The sequence below is a fragment of the Miniopterus schreibersii genome (genome assembly GCF_964146895.1).
Source record: "Miniopterus schreibersii genome assembly, chromosome: 2".
NCBI classification, from domain to species: Eukaryota; Metazoa; Chordata; class Mammalia; order Chiroptera; family Miniopteridae; genus Miniopterus; species Miniopterus schreibersii.
This window is the reverse complement of record NC_138102.1, coordinates 167,597,205-167,615,651: the sequence shown is the minus strand read 5'-3', so window position 1 is coordinate 167,615,651 and position 18,447 is coordinate 167,597,205. Positions and strand designations below refer to the sequence as shown.

Here is an 18,447-nt window from a genome sequence, read left to right as displayed (position 1 = left end):
ATTGTCTTTTTTAAAAAAATGTCTATGCTTAATATGTTTGTTTGTTTATTTATTTATTGTTCAAAATTTTACAGATGTCCCCTTTTTCCCCCATTGACCCCTTCCATCCTGTGCCCACTCCCCTCCCCAGGCCTTCACCACACTATTGTCTGTATTCATGGGTTATACATATATGCAGATAAATTCTTTGGTTAATCTCTCCCCATCCACCCATCTATCCTCACCTTCCCTCTGAGATCTGTCAGTCTGATCCATGCTTCCATGTCACTGAATCTATTTTGTTCATCAGTTTATTAAGTTCTTTAGATTCCACATATAAGTGAGATCATGTGATGTTTGTCTTTCTCTGCCTGGCTTATTTCACTTAGCATAATATTTTCCAGGTCCATCCATATTGTCCCAAAGGGTACGAGATCCTTCTTCTTTATAGCTGCGTGGTATTCCATGGTAAATGTCCCACAGCTTTTTTATCCACTCATCCACTGATAGGCACGTGGGCTATTTCCAGATCTTAGCTGTTGTAAACTGTGCTGCTATGAACATCTGGGTACATATATTCTTTCTGATTAGTGTTTCAGGTTTCTTAGGATATATTCCTAGAAGTGGGATCACTGGGTCAAAAGGCAGTTCAGTTTTTAATTTTTTGAGGAACCTCCATACTGTTTTCCACAGTGGCTGCCCCAGTCTGCATTCCCACCAGCAGTGTACTAGGGCTCCCCTTTCTCCACACCCTCGCCAGCACGTGTTACTTGTTGATTTGTTGATGGAGCCATTCTGACAGGTGTGAAGCGACACCTCATTGTGGTTTTAATTTGCATCTCTCTGATGATTAGCGACGTTGAGCACTTTTTCATATGTCTCTTGGCCATCTGTATGTCCTCTTTGGAAAAGTGCCTATTTAAGTCCTTTGACCATTTTTAAATTGGAATATTTGTCTTCCTCTTGTTGAGTTGTATGAGTTCTTTGTACACTTTGGAAATTAACCCCTTATCAGATGCATCATTGGGAAATATGTTCTCCCAGACCATGGGGTTCCTTTGTATTTTGAGGCTGATTTCTTTTGCTGTGCAGAAGCTGGAATTGTCTTTTAATTTTAGCCATTTTAGTTAGTGAAGTGATATTTCTCCTGATACTTTATTTTGAATTTCCTTGATGACTAATGATGTTGAGTATCTTTGAGTTTATTGGCCATTAGTTTATTCTGAATATAAGTCCTTTGTCAGATACACATATTGCAAAATTTTCCCTACCAGTTGAATACCTTTTCATTTTCTTAATGTTGCATACTCTCTAACCACTGAGCCAAACTGGCTAGGGCCACATTTTAAAAAATTATTGTAACTTTATAGTAAGAGTAGAAAACTTCACTTTAAAGGATTTATTTACTTTATAATAACTTCTCTAACTTTGTTGATTTTCTTGCCAACTGTGTTGGTTATTCTTGGTCTTTTACGTTAGCATATACATTTTGGAATCAGCTTGTCATTTTTCACACCCCCTCCAAAGCATAATGGTGTTTTGATTTGGATTAGATTTATTCTACACATAAATTTGAAGATAATTAACTTGACAATATTGAGTCTCACAATTCATTTACATGGTATATTTCTCCATTCATTTGGGTCTTTAATTTCTCTTAGAGCTTTCGCACATCTTTCACTAGGTTTTCTCCTGAGCATTTTGTGTTTTAGATGTTATAGGTATTTCTTTTAGTGAAGGTGTCCTAGGAATGAATTCTTTCTGAATTGTTTTCACCTATTATTTTTCAATATTCTTATTTTTATTAATTTTAGACTTACAGAAAAGTTGCAAGAATAGTATAAAAATTCCCAGATAACCTTTACCCACAGTTTACCAATATAGTACTTTGCTATAATCTCTCTCTTTCTCCTGTCCCAATTCTCCCTGAATATGCAAAACATTTCTGAATCAGTAGTTAAAATTGGTAGTTTGCAGATATGATATCTCTTTAATCCCTAAATACTTCAAGGAATCCCCTTACATAACCACAGTACAATGATCAAGTTTCAGAAATTAACATTGTTACAATATTATTATTTAGTCCATAAACTGTATTCAGATTATACTGAGTTATCCAAGTATGTTGTTCACAGAAAAAAAAAAAAGAAAAAAAGAAAAGAAAAGAAAAAAGATTTAGAGTAATGTGCTGTATTCAATTGTCATGTCCATTTAGTTTCCTCTAGGATTTTAATGGTTTTGAATCTAACATTTAAGCCTTTAATCTATTTTGAGTTTATTCATGTGTATGGTGTAAACAGCTGGTCTAGTTTCATTTTTTTTTGCATGTATCTGTCCAATTTTCCCAACACCATTTATTGAATAGACTATCTTTACACCATTGTATTTTCTTGCCACCTTTTTCAAATATTAATTGACCTTAAAGTCATAGATTTATTTAAATGGGTTAAAGGCTTAAATATAAGACTCAAAACAATAAAACTCCTGAAGAAAACATGAGAGGTAAAATCTCGGACATTTCTCATGGCAATATATTTTTCTGATATATCTCCTTGGACAAGGGAAAGAGCAACAACAAAAATAAACAAATGGGACTACATCAAACTAAAAAGTTTTTGCACAGCAAAGAAAACCAACAAAATGAAAAGGCAATCCACTGAATAGGAGAACATATTTGCCAATGATACATCTGATTAAATTTATAAAGAATTCAAACAACTCAACACCAAAAAAACAAACATTCCCATTAAAAAATGGTCAAAGGACCTGAGTAGACACTTCTCCAAAGAGGACACACAGATGGCCAATAAAAACATGAAAAGATGCTCAACATTACCAATAACCAGAGAAATAAAAATTAAAACCACAATGAGATATCACTTCACTCCTTCAGAACAGCTGTCATTAATAAATCAACAAAAAAACGTGTTGACAAGGATGTGGAGAAATGGGCACCCTCATGTATTGCTGATGGGAATGCAGATTGGTGCAGCTGCTGTGGAAAACAGTATAGTTTCCTCAAAAAATTAGACATGGAACTGCATTATGACCCAGTGATTCCACTTCTGGGAATATATCGAATGACACCCTAAACACTGATTCAAAAGAATATATGCGCCCTTATGTTCATTGTAGCTCTATTTATGATAGCCAAGATTTGGAAGCAGCCCAAGTGCCTATCAGTAGATGAGCCAATAAAAAAGCTGTGGTACATTTACACAATGGAATACTACTCAGTCAAAAAAAGAAGGAAATCTTACCTTTTGTGACAGCATGGATGGATCTAGAAGGCATTATGCTTAGTGAAATAAGGCAGTCAGCAAAAGACAAATACCATACGATTTCACTTATACATGGAATCTAATGAACAAAAAAAACCAAACAAAATAGAAACAGACTCATAGATACAGAGAACAGATTGACAGCTGTCGGGGTGGGGGGTTGGGGTGCTGAGTGAAATAGGTAAAAGAATTAAGCAACTCCCCCCCCCCAGATAAACAGATGTAAGTATGGTGCTTACCAGAATGAAAGGGGGGTGGTGGGGGCAGGTAAAAGAAGGTAAGGGGTGGATAAATGTTGGTGGAAGGGGACTAGACTTTGAGAGGTGAACACAATACAATATACAGATGATGAATTATAGAATTGTACACTTGAAACCTATATAATTTTATTAATTAATGTAACCCCTAGAAATTCAATAAAATATTAAAAAAATGAAAAATAATTAAGCATTTATAGGATACTCTGGAGAATATTTTTATGATTTTTAGATAGACAAAGTTCTTTTTAAAAGGGTATAAGAAGCCTTAAATGTATAGGGAAAAGTTGATAAGTTATACTTGATTAAAATTAAAAACTCGGCTCAACAAAGAATACCATATCATTAGAAGGGTAAAAATAAAAGACCAAGAATTAAATACACAAAATAAACACATATCTACATACAGATATATACATATCTGCACCGGAAGTCATTGTCATGGTAATTTGCAGCATATACCTGTAATAGTCAAGAATTGGAAACAACTCAGATCTACCATTGGTTGACTGCATCAATACATGGTCATGTTATCACTCAATGGAATACTGTACAACAATAAAAATGAATAAAGTTCTGCTTAAACAACAACATGAATTAGAAACATAATGTTGAGTCAAAAAAGTTAGACACAAAAGAAAACATATTGCATGATTTTATCTAAATTTCAAAAAGTGACAAAAATTTCTGTGGTACTAGAAGTTAGAAAAGAGGTCTTCTTTAGAAAGGATGGAAGACATAGGGGTTAGTGGGATGGGAAGGTGACTTCCTGGGTGCTCTTAATGTTCTCTTTATTAATCTGGGTTGGGGTAAATGACTGAGATATACACTTGTTGCTTATACGTTCTCTATGATTGTACTTAAATAATAATGATTATTTAAAAAATGTTATTCCTCTGAACATTTCTTGCTTGACCTGAAAAATGAATAAACAATGTGAAGAACCATATTTCACTATGAAATACCTTATTTTGAAGACTGTTTTTTCACACTTTCTGCTCTTAGAGACATGTCACTCAAGAAGTATCCTTAGTACCAGTTAGCCCTTTCCCCTCTCTTACCTGAGCAGATCACAGAGGCTGTGTTTCCATGGATACACTCAGGCATGCCCAAGGCAGTCATAGGGCAATTCCACAAGAAGGACTCAGCCCCTGAGCAGTGAAATTGGGCTTTCCAGAGCTGATCATCCCTTTCCACAAAATATGCTCCTTTTGGGGTCGAGACGGCAACTCCACAGCCAAGCTGACGACAGACAACATTGGCATTGGCCATATTCCAGTGGGAGGCACAGAGCGTTCTCCATTTTCCAGAAATATTCATTTCCACTTGTCCCTCACACTGAGAAGTGCCATTTTTTATGAGCTGCACTTGTGTGTATGCTGGTAGGAGAAGACAGTATTTAAGCAAAATGTCATGTTTTTCTTACCCAACAGAATAAGTAGGGAGGAAGTCCTACTCTGAATCTCACCTGAACAGATAACTTGAACAGTCCCACTGTGCTGGCAAGTGCCTCCTGGACAAGGCACCCTGGGGCAGGTCCTGAACTCAGGCTCTTGCCCCTCACACCAGAACTCTTCAGCCCAGACCTGCCCATCTGATTCTCTGATAGGCACATTTCCCAAAACGGACACAGCTTTGCCACACCCCAGATCTGCACAGATGACCTGGGCATTGAGGAATGTAAAGTTCGCATCAGACACTGGAATCCAGTCTCTTCCAGAATGCACTTCTACTCTCCCTGAGCAGGGTCCACCCCCTCCAAACAGACGCATAAATCCTAAAAGAAAACAAACAAGCCCAGTGAGTGCTCATGATCCTGGTTTGGCAATTGGAAACATGTCACAGGCAATGGTGTGAAAGTTTTTTTCTGGGGGTGTAGCATGGAAAGGGATTTTGACAATTAGTGTCAGAATTGCATTTTAATGAACAAGTCTCTAAAGAGAAATCCAGAAGGATTTGCAGGGTCAGGTTGGAATAGCTGAATCCCAAGATAATGGACTACTACTCAGCCATAAAGAAAGATGAAATACTGCCATTTGAAATAACATGGATGGATCTTGAGAATATCATGCTAAGCAAAATAAGTCAGACAGAAAAAGTCTGATTTTACTCATATGTGGGATATAAATCTGAAAGCAACAGATGAACAAACAAGAAAAACAAACAACGAAAAAGTCAGACACAGACAACAATATGGTGGTTACCAGATGGAAAGGGGGTGGGTAGTAAAGGGTAAGGGGGGGTCAAATATATGGTGATGGAGGATTTGACTTGGGGTTGTGGGCACACAATGCAATATACAGATGATGTACACTTGAAATTTATGTAATTTTATTAACCAATGTCACCCCAATAAATTTAATTAAAAAGAAAAAAAGAAAGAAATATGAATTCCTTATGTAGGGGCTTAGCAAATACAGGGCCCAAGGAAACTGCACTGTAGTGGGCTTTTAAACTTGGGTGCAGAGGTATGAAGAACTGAGTTAACCTAGAATAAAAAAAGGCGATGGGATTCAACAGATTAGAGGCCTCTCAGGCAGGCAAGTTAGAAGGATATCTGGAGATTTCTGGGGCTAGAATTCTGAGCAACTTTTTCTCAGCAGCCAATCTTCAAGTGACTGAGGATAGGAAAAATCATGAGGGTTGGATCCATGAGTGCATGCCAAACTGTAGACAGACTTATAGCTCAAGGGAGGAAATATAGATATAACCAGTCCACTTTTATAATTCCACATTTTCTTTTTCTCATAATTTTAATGTCAAAAATTCTAAAAATTTCTTAGGTTACCTGATTGTGAAAGAAGTTGCCCAAAGACGAGTTTGGATGTGAAGAAATCTCAGAGAAGCATAAGAGAAGGAGTGGCCGGACCTAGTCATATCTCTTGGAACCCTAGGATTTGCCAATGGACCCGGGAGAGAGTGAGTTCTCAGGGGAAGTATGCAAAATAGCTAAGCTTGTTGATCTCTTCATACTGGGATTTTTCTTCCCAGACATGGGAATCTTAGCAAATGCCAAGGAGTGACAATAATTGAGGTAGTTTAATCCTATCTATATATGAAGTGTGTATTCCTCTCCTGTTTAGATTCTTGAGATAAGAAGCCAGCATGCTGAAAAAAAAGAGAGAGAGAAGAAGGAAGCCGAGAACAAACAAGCTATAACTGGAGCCTTCCAAATTGCAAAAGCCTCATATGGATGAAATTTGGAAAATTATTTGTGGAAAAAGTTTTAAACGCATTTTATCACCATGTGCTCTTCCCACCTACCATCTAACCATGCTATACTTTCTCATTTCTCCCACTGGAGACAAGAGAAAAACAGTCTTAAGAGTTACAAATGGATGGAAAGGAGAATTAAAAAGGAAAGCAATTGCCCTGGCCGGTGTGGCTCAGTTGGCTGAGCATCATCCCCATGTGCCAGGAGGTTACCAGTTCGATTTCAGGTCTGGGGACATGCTGGGGTTGTGGGCTCCATTCCCAGTAGGGAGCATGCAGGAGGCAGCTGACAGATGGTTCTCTCTCATTGATGTTTCTCTCTCTCTCCCTCCCTCTCTAAAAAATCAACAACAAAAAAGAAAGAAAATATAAAAAGGAAAACAACTGCTGTAGAATTGGAGTGTGTGGGGGTGTGTGTGGTAGGCTAAGTTGGAAGTGGATAAATTATGAAACTGAAAGAGGGGAACCAAGTAAAAAATTCATGATCATAATTTGGTCATTCAGGGGACCATATTTTGAACAGATGAAATGTAATTCAATGAAAAAAATAATAAAGAACAATTTTTTATAGTTGCCTGGTTCCTGATTATGAGTGTGCTCATGATTATTTATGTATTGTACATGATAAAATTATTTCTAGTAAAGAACTCTGATTGCATAAATATATAAACTTTGGAGCACATACAATAGAGTTTTAAGGTTCTAAGACAATAAAAATCTGCTACAGAGAGTAGGAGAGAGCAGAAATGACACCACAGGAATTAAAGAATTGAAGGATTAGCCTGACCATTTATATAAGAATGAATGGTGACACAGAAGACGATCTGCTTGTCCTTTATTATTTATCCATTTCCATCTTCCCAGAGGCTCAGGTGAGTACCACTAATCTGATCTGGTTGGGAGGTTAGTCAGAGGCTACTCGTTTCAATCAAAGTGATACCATTGTAATTAGCTAGTTATTAATAATAGGAAAGGAGCAAAGGGAAGGCCAGACATTATAAGCCTGTCATTCGGGCAGCTTCTCCAGGAAGCTGCAACTTTGCAGTCCCCAGGAAACCACCAGCCTATTCCTTGCAAAATACTGGGGGAAGGAATCCAACAAAGGGAAGATAGACACATGCTCAGTAAAGTTGAGGTGACATAGGAAAGGTACTTTCCTGTCAGTCACGCCTGCGGACAGAAGTCATTGGCTAGAATGAGCATGGCCACTGCTAGTGGGTGAAATTTGGGAATATATAATCCCCTAAACAAAGGAATTCTCTCTTTTGTTGCTCTTGTTGCTCTTGGTTCCTCTTGGTTTGCGGGGTTTTTTTGTTTTGCTCCCACCCATGTTTCCTCCGTAGCCATGTGGCCCTGCAGACCCCAGATGCAGTGGACTATTGGGCTGCAGCCGGGAAACACAAATTAAGCTATCTTAATTTGCTGGATTGGACATTGCTCCAATATGGAAAGGAAACTCTGGACACTGGCTCTGATTTTAGCTCTACTGAAGTCCCAGTTGTATTTCTATCTTCCTTTTGTTGGATTCCTTCCCCAAGAGGAATGGGACTTTGGAAACTCAGGAATTTCATTCTATGCAAATAAAAATTACTCATTCTGCCATGTGAGTCTCAGAAAATTCTTTTTCTTGGGATATTGCAAGAACTCAACTTCCACTAGCAACCAAGAGAGATGAGGCCCTCTTCCCTCCATTAACAAAAGCAATTTTACTTAACAGGTTGTTAATCTCTGTATTGATTCCATGAAATTACAAGTTTAGAAAGAACAAGAAATACTCCTTTTTTTCCCTCCAGAAAAAAACCCAATAGTTTTCATTTTAATTCTTTCAGTGGCTTTATAAAATGTAACTAAACATAATTCTGTTTTGTGATCCATAAGAAAGTCTAAATGAAGTAGCACATTTTATTTTTATTAAAAAAGAAATACTTATATCCTATTTTACTTAGTCTGACACATTAGATACACAAATGTATGCTGAATAATCAATAAAGTCGTGTACACATCAGGATAGAGCCTTCTGAAACAAATTATATTAATTCTTTTTCATTTTCTATTTGGCTTTAAAATTCACATAGAATAATATGTGTATAAAAATTACAAGAAAATTTATGAAACAGGATGCTGATATAAGGGGACAAGATACAGAAAATATTAAAACGAGTTATGTGCTTTTGTAACGATAATAGACTAGAAGTGGAATGAAGTAGAATATAAATATCTAATACATTCAAAGACACACACAGATAGAAATTTAAACTTTGAAAAAGTTAATGTAAATAGAGAAGAGAGATTATTCAATAAATAGTATTGGAAAACTTAGGGATAGATTTTAATATAATAAAATCAAATCCCTACTTGCCATCAATCTCTAAAATATTTTTTACAGTAATTATATATATATGTGTGTGTGTGTATATGTGTGTGTATGTGTGTGTATCAGAAGTGAGTCATAAAGCTCTGAGAGAAAAACTAAATTATATGCTATATTTTTTGAAAGAGCAGATTGTAAAGAAGATTCATTCTTGGGCTCTCCTACTAACATACATTTCTTTCAGCATGTCACCTAAAATGATTCCACATTTCCATATTGACTAAAGTTGTTCACCTCTGTGATGTGACAAATCCTCTCCTTGGTCTGTGATTGGTAAGGAGATTTTAATATCTGTGCAAGACTGGTATTGCTAGTGAGAAGGAAAGTTTTAATAATTCAGTAATTCCATAGATACTATAATCTAAGGTAAAATAGTATTTGGACTCACCACAGATAACACCCACTTGTGTCTTGCTATTGAAATGTTTATTGAAAGGTAAATGAAGTTTCTGTACAAACAAGGGCTAAGGAAGAGCCTGACTGACATGGAGATCCTCGCTGAACCCTCCACTGGCTTATCTGAGAACAGTGAGTAAAAATTTCAGGGAGAAGCTAGCTTTATACTGAGAGCTCCTGTCCAGCTTTTTGCCCTTTTAATGGAAATTGGTCTTCCTGACCTGACCTGAAAAATGTTAGGACACATTTTCTAAAAATCTGCCTACACAGAAGAAATGGCAAAGAGATACAGAGATACCTTTATTTCAATTAAAAAGGAGGAAGGCACCCAGGCACACACCAAATAAAATATGGCCTCTTTCAGGGCTAAAATGAAAGATCAACAAGCTTTAGAAGCTGTAAATAATACTGGGATCCCCAAGCACTATGTTCTTATTTTAAGCCAGAGAAGACAGAATCTGGGGAGGTTTTATCATAAGAGTAACTTGTTCAAAGTTACAGAGTTAGGAAATACTGGTGGCTTCAGACTTGGCTTGTTCTGTGCCTGTTTCATGCTCTCAATGACAGCTCCACATCTCAGGTTATTGCAAGACATCTCATCTCATCTTCCATCAGGCCCACTGTTAAGTGTATGTCATGGCTCACTCTCCTTGGTGATTCACTTCTTGTCCTCTCTCCATTTTCTAAATTTAGCCTATTTCTATGAGAGACATCAACCTGTGTCATAGAAGGGATCTCAGGGGGTCAGGTCTTCAGGAAACTACTCTTTCTGCACCTGCGCCTGAGCCTGGGAGATCCCCAATTTTCTACATCTCAGCTTCTGCCTAGGGCTCTTTTGGCCAGAGGAAATCTTTCCTCTCACTGTTGTAGCTTTATTTTGTCTTGATTTTATCTAGGGAAGAAAGAGAACAAGGATGACCAGGTTGGTTTTTATCATCTTTCATCTAGGTCTCATTTTTATTTCTTCATCTCTGGCCAAAATTGCTTTCTTCATTCTGCCTGCTGCTGTGACTCATCTACATCCAAATCAGCTCTCAAGGCCTTTGACCATCAGCCTCACTTGCATCTGTACCCTACAGCTCCTCATCTGTCCCTCCAGGTTCCTACTATTCTGATTGAAACAGAGCACCTTGTTGTCTGAGATGTTGGAAATATCTCCTTTGGTTGTATTTGGTCACTTAGAGATCCACAAAGATTCAAGTATGTTCCTTAGGACCAAACTTCCCCTGTGTCCTTGGGCTGTGCACTCACCTAGAAAGCCAGAGGTGGTCAGGGTGCAGCACAGGGCAAAAAGAGTGGGACACTGGAGGCACAGAAATAGGCAAAAATTGGGCCTTTGATTGGGAAATAATGGAGAGGAGGAGAGAAGGGAAGCTTCATGAGTAACATCTAAACTCTGCACAGTCCTGATACTTAGGTAGGAAAAAGGTATTTGAAAGCAATAGAGACAGTCAATTTCATGTTGTTTTAATCAAAATACAAATGCCTTTTTAGAGTTTGCCATATTTCAGGAACTATGGTAGGTGTTGAGAATGTAAGTCACAATAAAGCAATGGCCTTGTCTTCATGGGGATTTATTTCTCGTGGAGGATGAGAATGAGAAGGTAGGTTTTGAAGCCCCCCTGATAAGATTTTGAGAGCCCTGGATAGCACAAAGGAAAGGAAACTGCCTTTCAGAGGGGTACGTATATTCACCAACCCTGCCTAAGGCAGAATGAAAATTATATCCTTGTCTGGTGTCCTGCTATGTAGAAATCCTGGGCCCTTAGGAAAGTTATTAAAATTTCATCAGTGGATCCTGTGTCTACCATTCTGCCTTGAGTCAATCTAACAACTCATTCTTCTCCTTCCCTACAACCAGCCATACAGAATTCACGTAATGGTGCCCATACCCTTCTTTACATCACACCTGGACTCTTAATGCTGCTTAGACAACCCTGTGTGTGCCCCTTGTCAGATCCCATTGCCATTCCTCCCACCCCCAAGCTACTGTAAGCCTCCTCTACCTTCTTCAAAAATTATGTTTGTTCCTTATTTCCATCCTTATCAAATCAAACCCCAAATGCAATTCTCTTTTTTCACTGAGCTGTCAGGTATAAACTATACAATCTCTTCCATTAAATACACAAATTAGTACCTTACTGCCTTTACCACTGACTTGCCAGTGCATGGTTCAGCGTTCCTCCAAAGTTTGAGTTTATGCACATGTTTTGAAAGAAAAAATGAAGAGAGAATCTTTCCATATAACAATGGAAGGAGAACCTAGGACTCAGAACATTTCATGCACAGATCTCTGGTTCTACTGGCCAAAGAGCTGTAAATATGCCTGAATTTACAAAGGAGACTTGCAATTTGGCACAAATACATAACGTCCTCTCTGATTTGTTTAATGATATCCCCTGTGCCTCTATTTTGCTAACCTGGTGCAAAACAATGCCTCACATTATATATACAGAGATAATTCAACCAAGAAAAAGACATCTTCATTCTTGTTCCCTGCCCTAATAGGCTCACTATACAAAGGGAATATGTGTGGTGATTTACAAAAGTTTAATTCTTACAAAAGTAAATTATAAAAACTTACAAAGATTGATTTTAATTGGGATGATACTGGAATAGATTATTTTGCCACTGGAGAAGGAAAAAAATAACAATTAAGAAATTAAGAGGAAAGTAAATGAAGCCCATTATTCACAAATGCTTTTTGCATTCGAAACTATGGGTAGATGTCTAAGACCTCTCTAGCCCATCCGTCTTCTATTCCCCAGTGATCAGACACCAACTTCCTTGGAACTTCCCATTCATTCACCCAGTGCACAGTGTATTAACCATACCTGAGCAGATGACCCCTGCGTCCTCCTTGTGCCGGCAGTCGTGCTTTCCCCAGCCACGGGAAGGGCACTTCCACACGTGGGACTCCTTTCCTGTGCATTCCACGTCATCCAGCCAGATCTGGCCTGATCCCTCCCCAAAGTAAGAAGAGACCATGGCATCGAGGGCTTCTCCACAGCCCAGCTGTCTGCACACCACCTGGGCATCATTCAGGCCCCAGACATCATCACAGATGGTGCCCCAGGAGCCCCGGTGAAAGATCTCCACTCTGCCAGCACAAGAATGGTCCCCGTCCACCAGGCGTAGCTGTTCACGGTCTGAGGAAAGAGTCAAGCCAATGGAGCATTTACACAAGGAAAGAGAAGGGTTTTCTGGGTCCTATGGGACCCTTTACATGAGCAGCTGGCAGAGCTCTTCTCTGAGGCTTCAGAGCCAGCTGGTTCAGAGACAGAGTTGCACTGTGGCAGCACCTGGGTCTGGTTTCCTACAGCAGCGATCAGAGAGTCATAGGGTTGAAAATAAGAAACAAAACAAAAAACCAAACCAGAAAAAATTAAGCAGAAAATAATCTGGTGAGTAGTCTGAGATAGAAAGTGTTGCATAGGTCCTGTCAGAGTCAACCTTCTGATTTGTAGAGTTTTGCATAGCATCTGAGAAAGATACACAGTAAATGTTAGAATCTCTACCCTGAGCACTTAAATGAGTTCAGAGTCACCATGATGGGCTAGCCGCCAGATAGATTTCCTATAAATCACACACACTTCTGTACCATTAACCTGAGAATTAGAAGAATTGGATTAAAGAGAATGGAGTAAGGAACTGTGGAGAGCTCATTACAGGCCTCAGTTAGCAGTCATCAACTCTATCCTGTTCAGAGTTCTTCTTGATATAGTATTCAGAGCTGAAACATGAACCACGAGACAGGCTGTAGTTTATCCCAGAATACTGCACTTGAATATTTTATTTACAATTCTAGGCTTTAGACTCCAGATCTGGATACCAGTTTCAAAAAATATACTTCTCTTTGAGTAGATCGGGGAACCTCACATGAGAGATGATATGATGTCAGATGATGTTAATTAACATAGGTCAGATACCACTGGGAATCATAGAAGGTTGCTTCTTTTCTCCTAATATATCTAATCTCTATTTGGACTTCATGTGAGGAATTGCTGTCATTCAAAATTTGGAGTTATTGTTCTCTGGGGGGAAAATATCATGTATTTCTAATCCTACCACAGAGCAGAAATAAACCTATTCCTGCCCTGAAAGCACTTGACCAAATAATTTTGACAGATCCACTGTATTATTATTCCCTTTGTTTTACACATGAAAAAGTGATATAAAGAGAGGTTAAATAATGTCTATCAATTTACTTTAAGTAAATGTTGAAGTAGAGAATAAAACCTATAACTTCTGCTTCCATTAAGAATGGAGTGGTTCACAGCAGACCAATGGTTCTACTGGGTCTAAAAAAGCTGGGAAATCTAAAAAGTAAAGGTATTAGATATTTGTGGATACAACATACACTAATAACTATGCTAAAATTTTAAAGATAGGAGATTAGTTCAGAATTAGCCAAAGATTAGTTCAGCTTCTTTTTTTCTATGGTAATTTCCCAATTCAGTTCATGGGTTAATAGCACAGAACCTGGACTTAGGCAGAGGACCCCTGTTGGGACAAAGAAGCCTGAATAATTTAGGGGGTTACCTAGTGCTGGAGTGACAAAATTGGAGGCTTGAGGGCCAGTTTCACACAGCAGGCTTTATCCTCAAATATTTGCCCAGCATAAAAGCTGTGAAGGGCTGGAGGCCAAAGAACTATGTCAAAAATCTTGGAAAGCAGAGTGGATATTCCCTCATTCTCTTGGGTGCTATCCTACCAAAACATCTAGGGTCTCAACTGAAATCCCTGAAAGCCCACGCCAAAGGAACAGGGAAAAGTCAGAGGTAGACTGAGTGTTACAAAACAGCAACTTAGACTTGCTCCAGCTCATTTTTAGGTTGTATTCAGATATTTAGGTGATTAGTATCCCTCCCCCACCTGCCCAGCAGAACAGAAAATGAATCCTCGCACATGTTAGACAATATATCTGGAGTATTTTTAAATTTTTTTTCTATAATTTCTCACATTCAGTAAAAGTTGACATGACATGGGACTTTTTACATAAAGAGAGATCACATGACAAATTAACAAAATGAAAGAAAGAGAAGGCAAATCACACATGATAAAGATGTTGAAATTAGCAGATATAGATTTTAACTATGATCATTCTAGTTAGGAAAAAGAAGGGAAGAAAGAATTAAAAAGGTGAAAAGATTTTTTTAAATTAACTAAATATTGTAAACATATTTAAAAAATCAAAGTAATGGTTTCCAACTGAAAATAAAATGTCTAGAATTAATAATTAAATGAATATAGTTTAAAAGAATTTTAGGTAGAACTCAAGAAATAATTAGTGACTTAGAGAAATCTTAGAAAGGAGAGAAGAGATAGAGGTTGAGGATGAGGAATGGAGGGAAAGAGAGGGGAAGAGGACAGATAGATGGAGTGAGATAGAGAGAGAGAGAGAGAGCACACTACAGAAGCAATATTTGAAGAGTTAATGATTGAGAATCTAAAAAATGTATGAAAGGTATATATAACTCACATTTTAAGAAGCCTCAAGAGCCCTAAGAAAGATATGAAAAGACTTACACCTAGTAAAGCTGCTGAAAATTAAAGGAGAAAAGGAAAATCTGGAATAATAACAAATGTGTCTAATACGAAGAAGGCAAAAAAGGAGAGAAAAAGAAATACAAAGCAGGTGGATCAATTAAAAGCCAATGGTAGATACTAACCTAACAGTATCAGTAATTGCATTTAATGCAAATGGATTAGATACTTCAAGTAAAAGCCAATCTAGATAAAAACAATAAAATTCAAGTAAATGCTATACAGTATGCAAAGTGTTATATATGAGGAGGGCAAAGACAGGTTGAAAGTAAAATGATGGAAAATGTACTTATATATGTAAACACTAACCATAAGTCAACCGGCTTAGCTATATCAGTATCACAAAAAGTAGACTTTTAGACAACATACACTAATTGAGTTAAAGAGTAAATTTTCATGATTATAATTGGATAAGCCCTTAGTAAAGATATTAAAGATATCAAAACCTACCTTTATTAGCATATCACCAAACCCCAAGGAACTGGAATTTTCAAGAAATAGAACAAGGTAGTGACGAACAGAACTTCTTGCTCCTATTGGCAAGAGTGGAATTTCCCAAAGAAGAGAGACAGAGACTTCTGACTGGAGGGGCATGAAATAAAGAGGAAACATGGGTTAGGGAAGGAACAGAAAGGTGAGGAGCATTGCTAAAGCAGCCAGAGACAGAGGCCCACACCTGAAGAGCTGGCTCTCTAAGCATGTGGCTGGATTATTCTCATTTTAGGAGCTGGCATGCTGATATCTTGAGTCGGGGCCTTATGGGGGCCAGATTTCATGAAGGATCTGGGGAAACTACAATGGAGAAAATTCACCATAGGACATTGATAAGCACAGGATTCTTTCTAAATGGCAGATTCTATAGGATATCACAGAACAGGTCTGAGTACCCCAGTGGGGCTGGAAAAAAACTGATGAAAAGAGGTACATCCTGAAGTTTGTGAAGCTAGATCCCACTTCTGTCTTCAATGTTAATATCAATCCATCTGAGAGCAGCTACATTCGGCATCACTTTTCTCTCCTGTACAATGGGGTCGGAGGACCATCAATACAAGAGGTAAGAAGGGAAAACATCACAGGCAGGAAGAAAAGTTCTGCCAAATGCCCAATGCTGGGGGAAAACTATAGTAAAGCAGAAAATTGTCTGAGCTGTGGATTTGTGGGGAAGAAACAGAAACTCAAAGTCAGACTTACATCGCAGGTTCAGCGTTATCTGGGGGTGTAATTATAGTTCATACTGGGAGGGCTTTCTTTATAGGCGGGAAGGTTTCCATATCTGCCCTCATCATATACACAGGCACATGGATCATCACTACACTACCACCTCCACCACCAAGTCCAGCAGTCTGGCTTAGAGAGTGTGAGTTCTATGGATTCCTTTCTAAAACACTGATTTTCACTGGGCAGGCATATTTTTGCTCACATATTTAGCCTTCACATACCCTTCAAACTCCCCTTCACCCATTTCTCTCTCCCGCCTTCTCTCTCTCTCTTACACACACACACACACACACACACACACACACACACACATCCATTGACTAAAAGAGCAGAAACACAAAAATACTGGTCAGGAGAGACATGATATAGAATGCAGGAAGGACCCAGACTGGAGTAGTCCCTCAGCCATAATCCATGACAGGAAGTGACCAGACATTTTCCGAGCTTTTAGGTGTGGAGAGAGTTGAAACACAGATTCAGATCAATCTAAGAACAAAGTTTACATTTCTGCAACATGACTTCTGAACTTGGGAAACAGAGTCCCCACAGGAGAAAAATCAACACTCACTGTCACTGAAGATTACCTTTGGTTAAAACCAAATGGTCAATAGAGAGGCATCGTCTTTACAATCTCAGGGATCATCTCCCCTGGACTTTTAGAGCTAATCTAGTATCGCTGCTAATTTTAAGAAATGAGGCTGTGCTTACCTCGAGCAGTTGCTAGAACACTGAAGAGGAAAAAAGCAAGTCCTTGGAGAAAGCAGTGTCTATTCATGGTCGTTTTGACCCTCGTGTCTACAGGTAACAGTCTCAGCTTCTTCAACCCATACAAGAGATCCTCCTGGTCCTTAATGGGGGCTCCTGCAGCAGGAAGCGGGTTATATAGTCTCATCCCCTGACATCGCCATCTTCTGGGAGCCAGTAGAAACCCTGCTTTACATCTTCCCTGCCATCAGAGACTACATAAAAGGTAACTTTCTGAAGTTCACACACCAATTAGATGCCGAATCTTAAATATCTCCTTATATGAGATACAAGGGTTTCTGATGTCACGCGTTACTCTGCCCCCAAAGCTGATACAGTAAATCTATATTAAAAAAAAAAAAGCGGTTGTCTTTTCTCCACCCCACAGGCCTGGCTCAATGGCTGGCTCAGCGCAGCTGGTGAGATCAGTCAGACGCATTGTTTCTGGGGCAGTTCTACCACCCCATGGGCCAAATAAAAATGATTTTTGTTAAATTAAGTCTAGAGCTTCAATATCACGTGTTGTGGCTGCAAAGAAAGAAGAAGCATCTAACAGTAAGAACAAAAAGTCAGGTGAATAGAAAATTAGGATTAGAAAGATAAAAAAATTCTCAGGTAAATGGGAAAAAAAAGTGAGACAGACATTGGCTTCATAGGGTGGGCTTTCCTTTCATTTTACTTTTCGTTGGTTAGCGAAAGCCTCATAAATATTCAGAGCTTTTGATGGCAATTAAGTATAAAGTCTGCCTTTCTTTTCCTTTCTTCATATCACAGATAATTTTTTGTCCCCAAGACTACCATAATCAGAACAGACATTTCACCTAGGAATAATTATAGTTTCCTGGGACATGGTGGGATGACAGATTACAAATTAGTTAGAAAATTAATCCCCATTTTACAATATGGCAATCTGCACCTCACAATCTAGTCTTCAATGGCTAGAAAGTGCATGCCCTCCTACTTCTGGGTCCTTTTTGTTCCTATGCCTCCCATTCTTCTGTTCATTTTCATATGAACCAGTCCACTTTCACAATTTTTTTTCAGGCCTCTTTGAAAAAATAAATAAGGTGGCTCTCATTACAATGCTGGAAAATAGAATCAATTTTACACAAATTTCCTATCTCATCATTGGTATCAATAAAACAAGTACTAATGTTATCACTTAAAAATATTTTTATTAAGATATAATTGACATTTAACACTGTGTAAATTTAAGGTGTACAATGTGTTGATTGATACATTTATATATTGCAAAATGATTACCATCATAGCATTAGTTAACACCTCTATCATGTCACATAATTATTGTTTCTTTTTTTGTGGTGGGAAAAATTAAGATCAAATCTCTTAGCAACTTTGAACTTTATAACACATTATTGTTGTCTATAATCACTATGCTGTGCTTTAGATCTCCAGGATTTATTTATCTACTGATTGCAAG

General features: G+C 38.2%; 1 protein-coding gene across 1 annotated transcript in view; it reads right to left on the bottom strand.

The window, feature by feature from the left end:
- LOC308552616 (antigen WC1.1-like) overlaps positions 1 to 17,154 on the bottom strand; it is a gene marked incomplete at both ends in the record, with an annotated part of 30,132 nt that extends 12,978 nt beyond the window's left edge. The window contains 4 exons of the mRNA XM_081127826.1: positions 4,579 to 4,896; positions 4,986 to 5,294; positions 12,332 to 12,646; positions 16,971 to 17,154. Coding sequence (XP_080983952.1) covers positions 4,579 to 4,896; positions 4,986 to 5,294; positions 12,332 to 12,646; positions 16,971 to 17,154 — 1,126 coding nt within the window. The remainder of the gene's footprint in view (positions 1 to 4,578; positions 4,897 to 4,985; positions 5,295 to 12,331; positions 12,647 to 16,970) is intronic.
- Between the last annotated feature and the right edge of the window lie 1,293 nt (positions 17,155 to 18,447).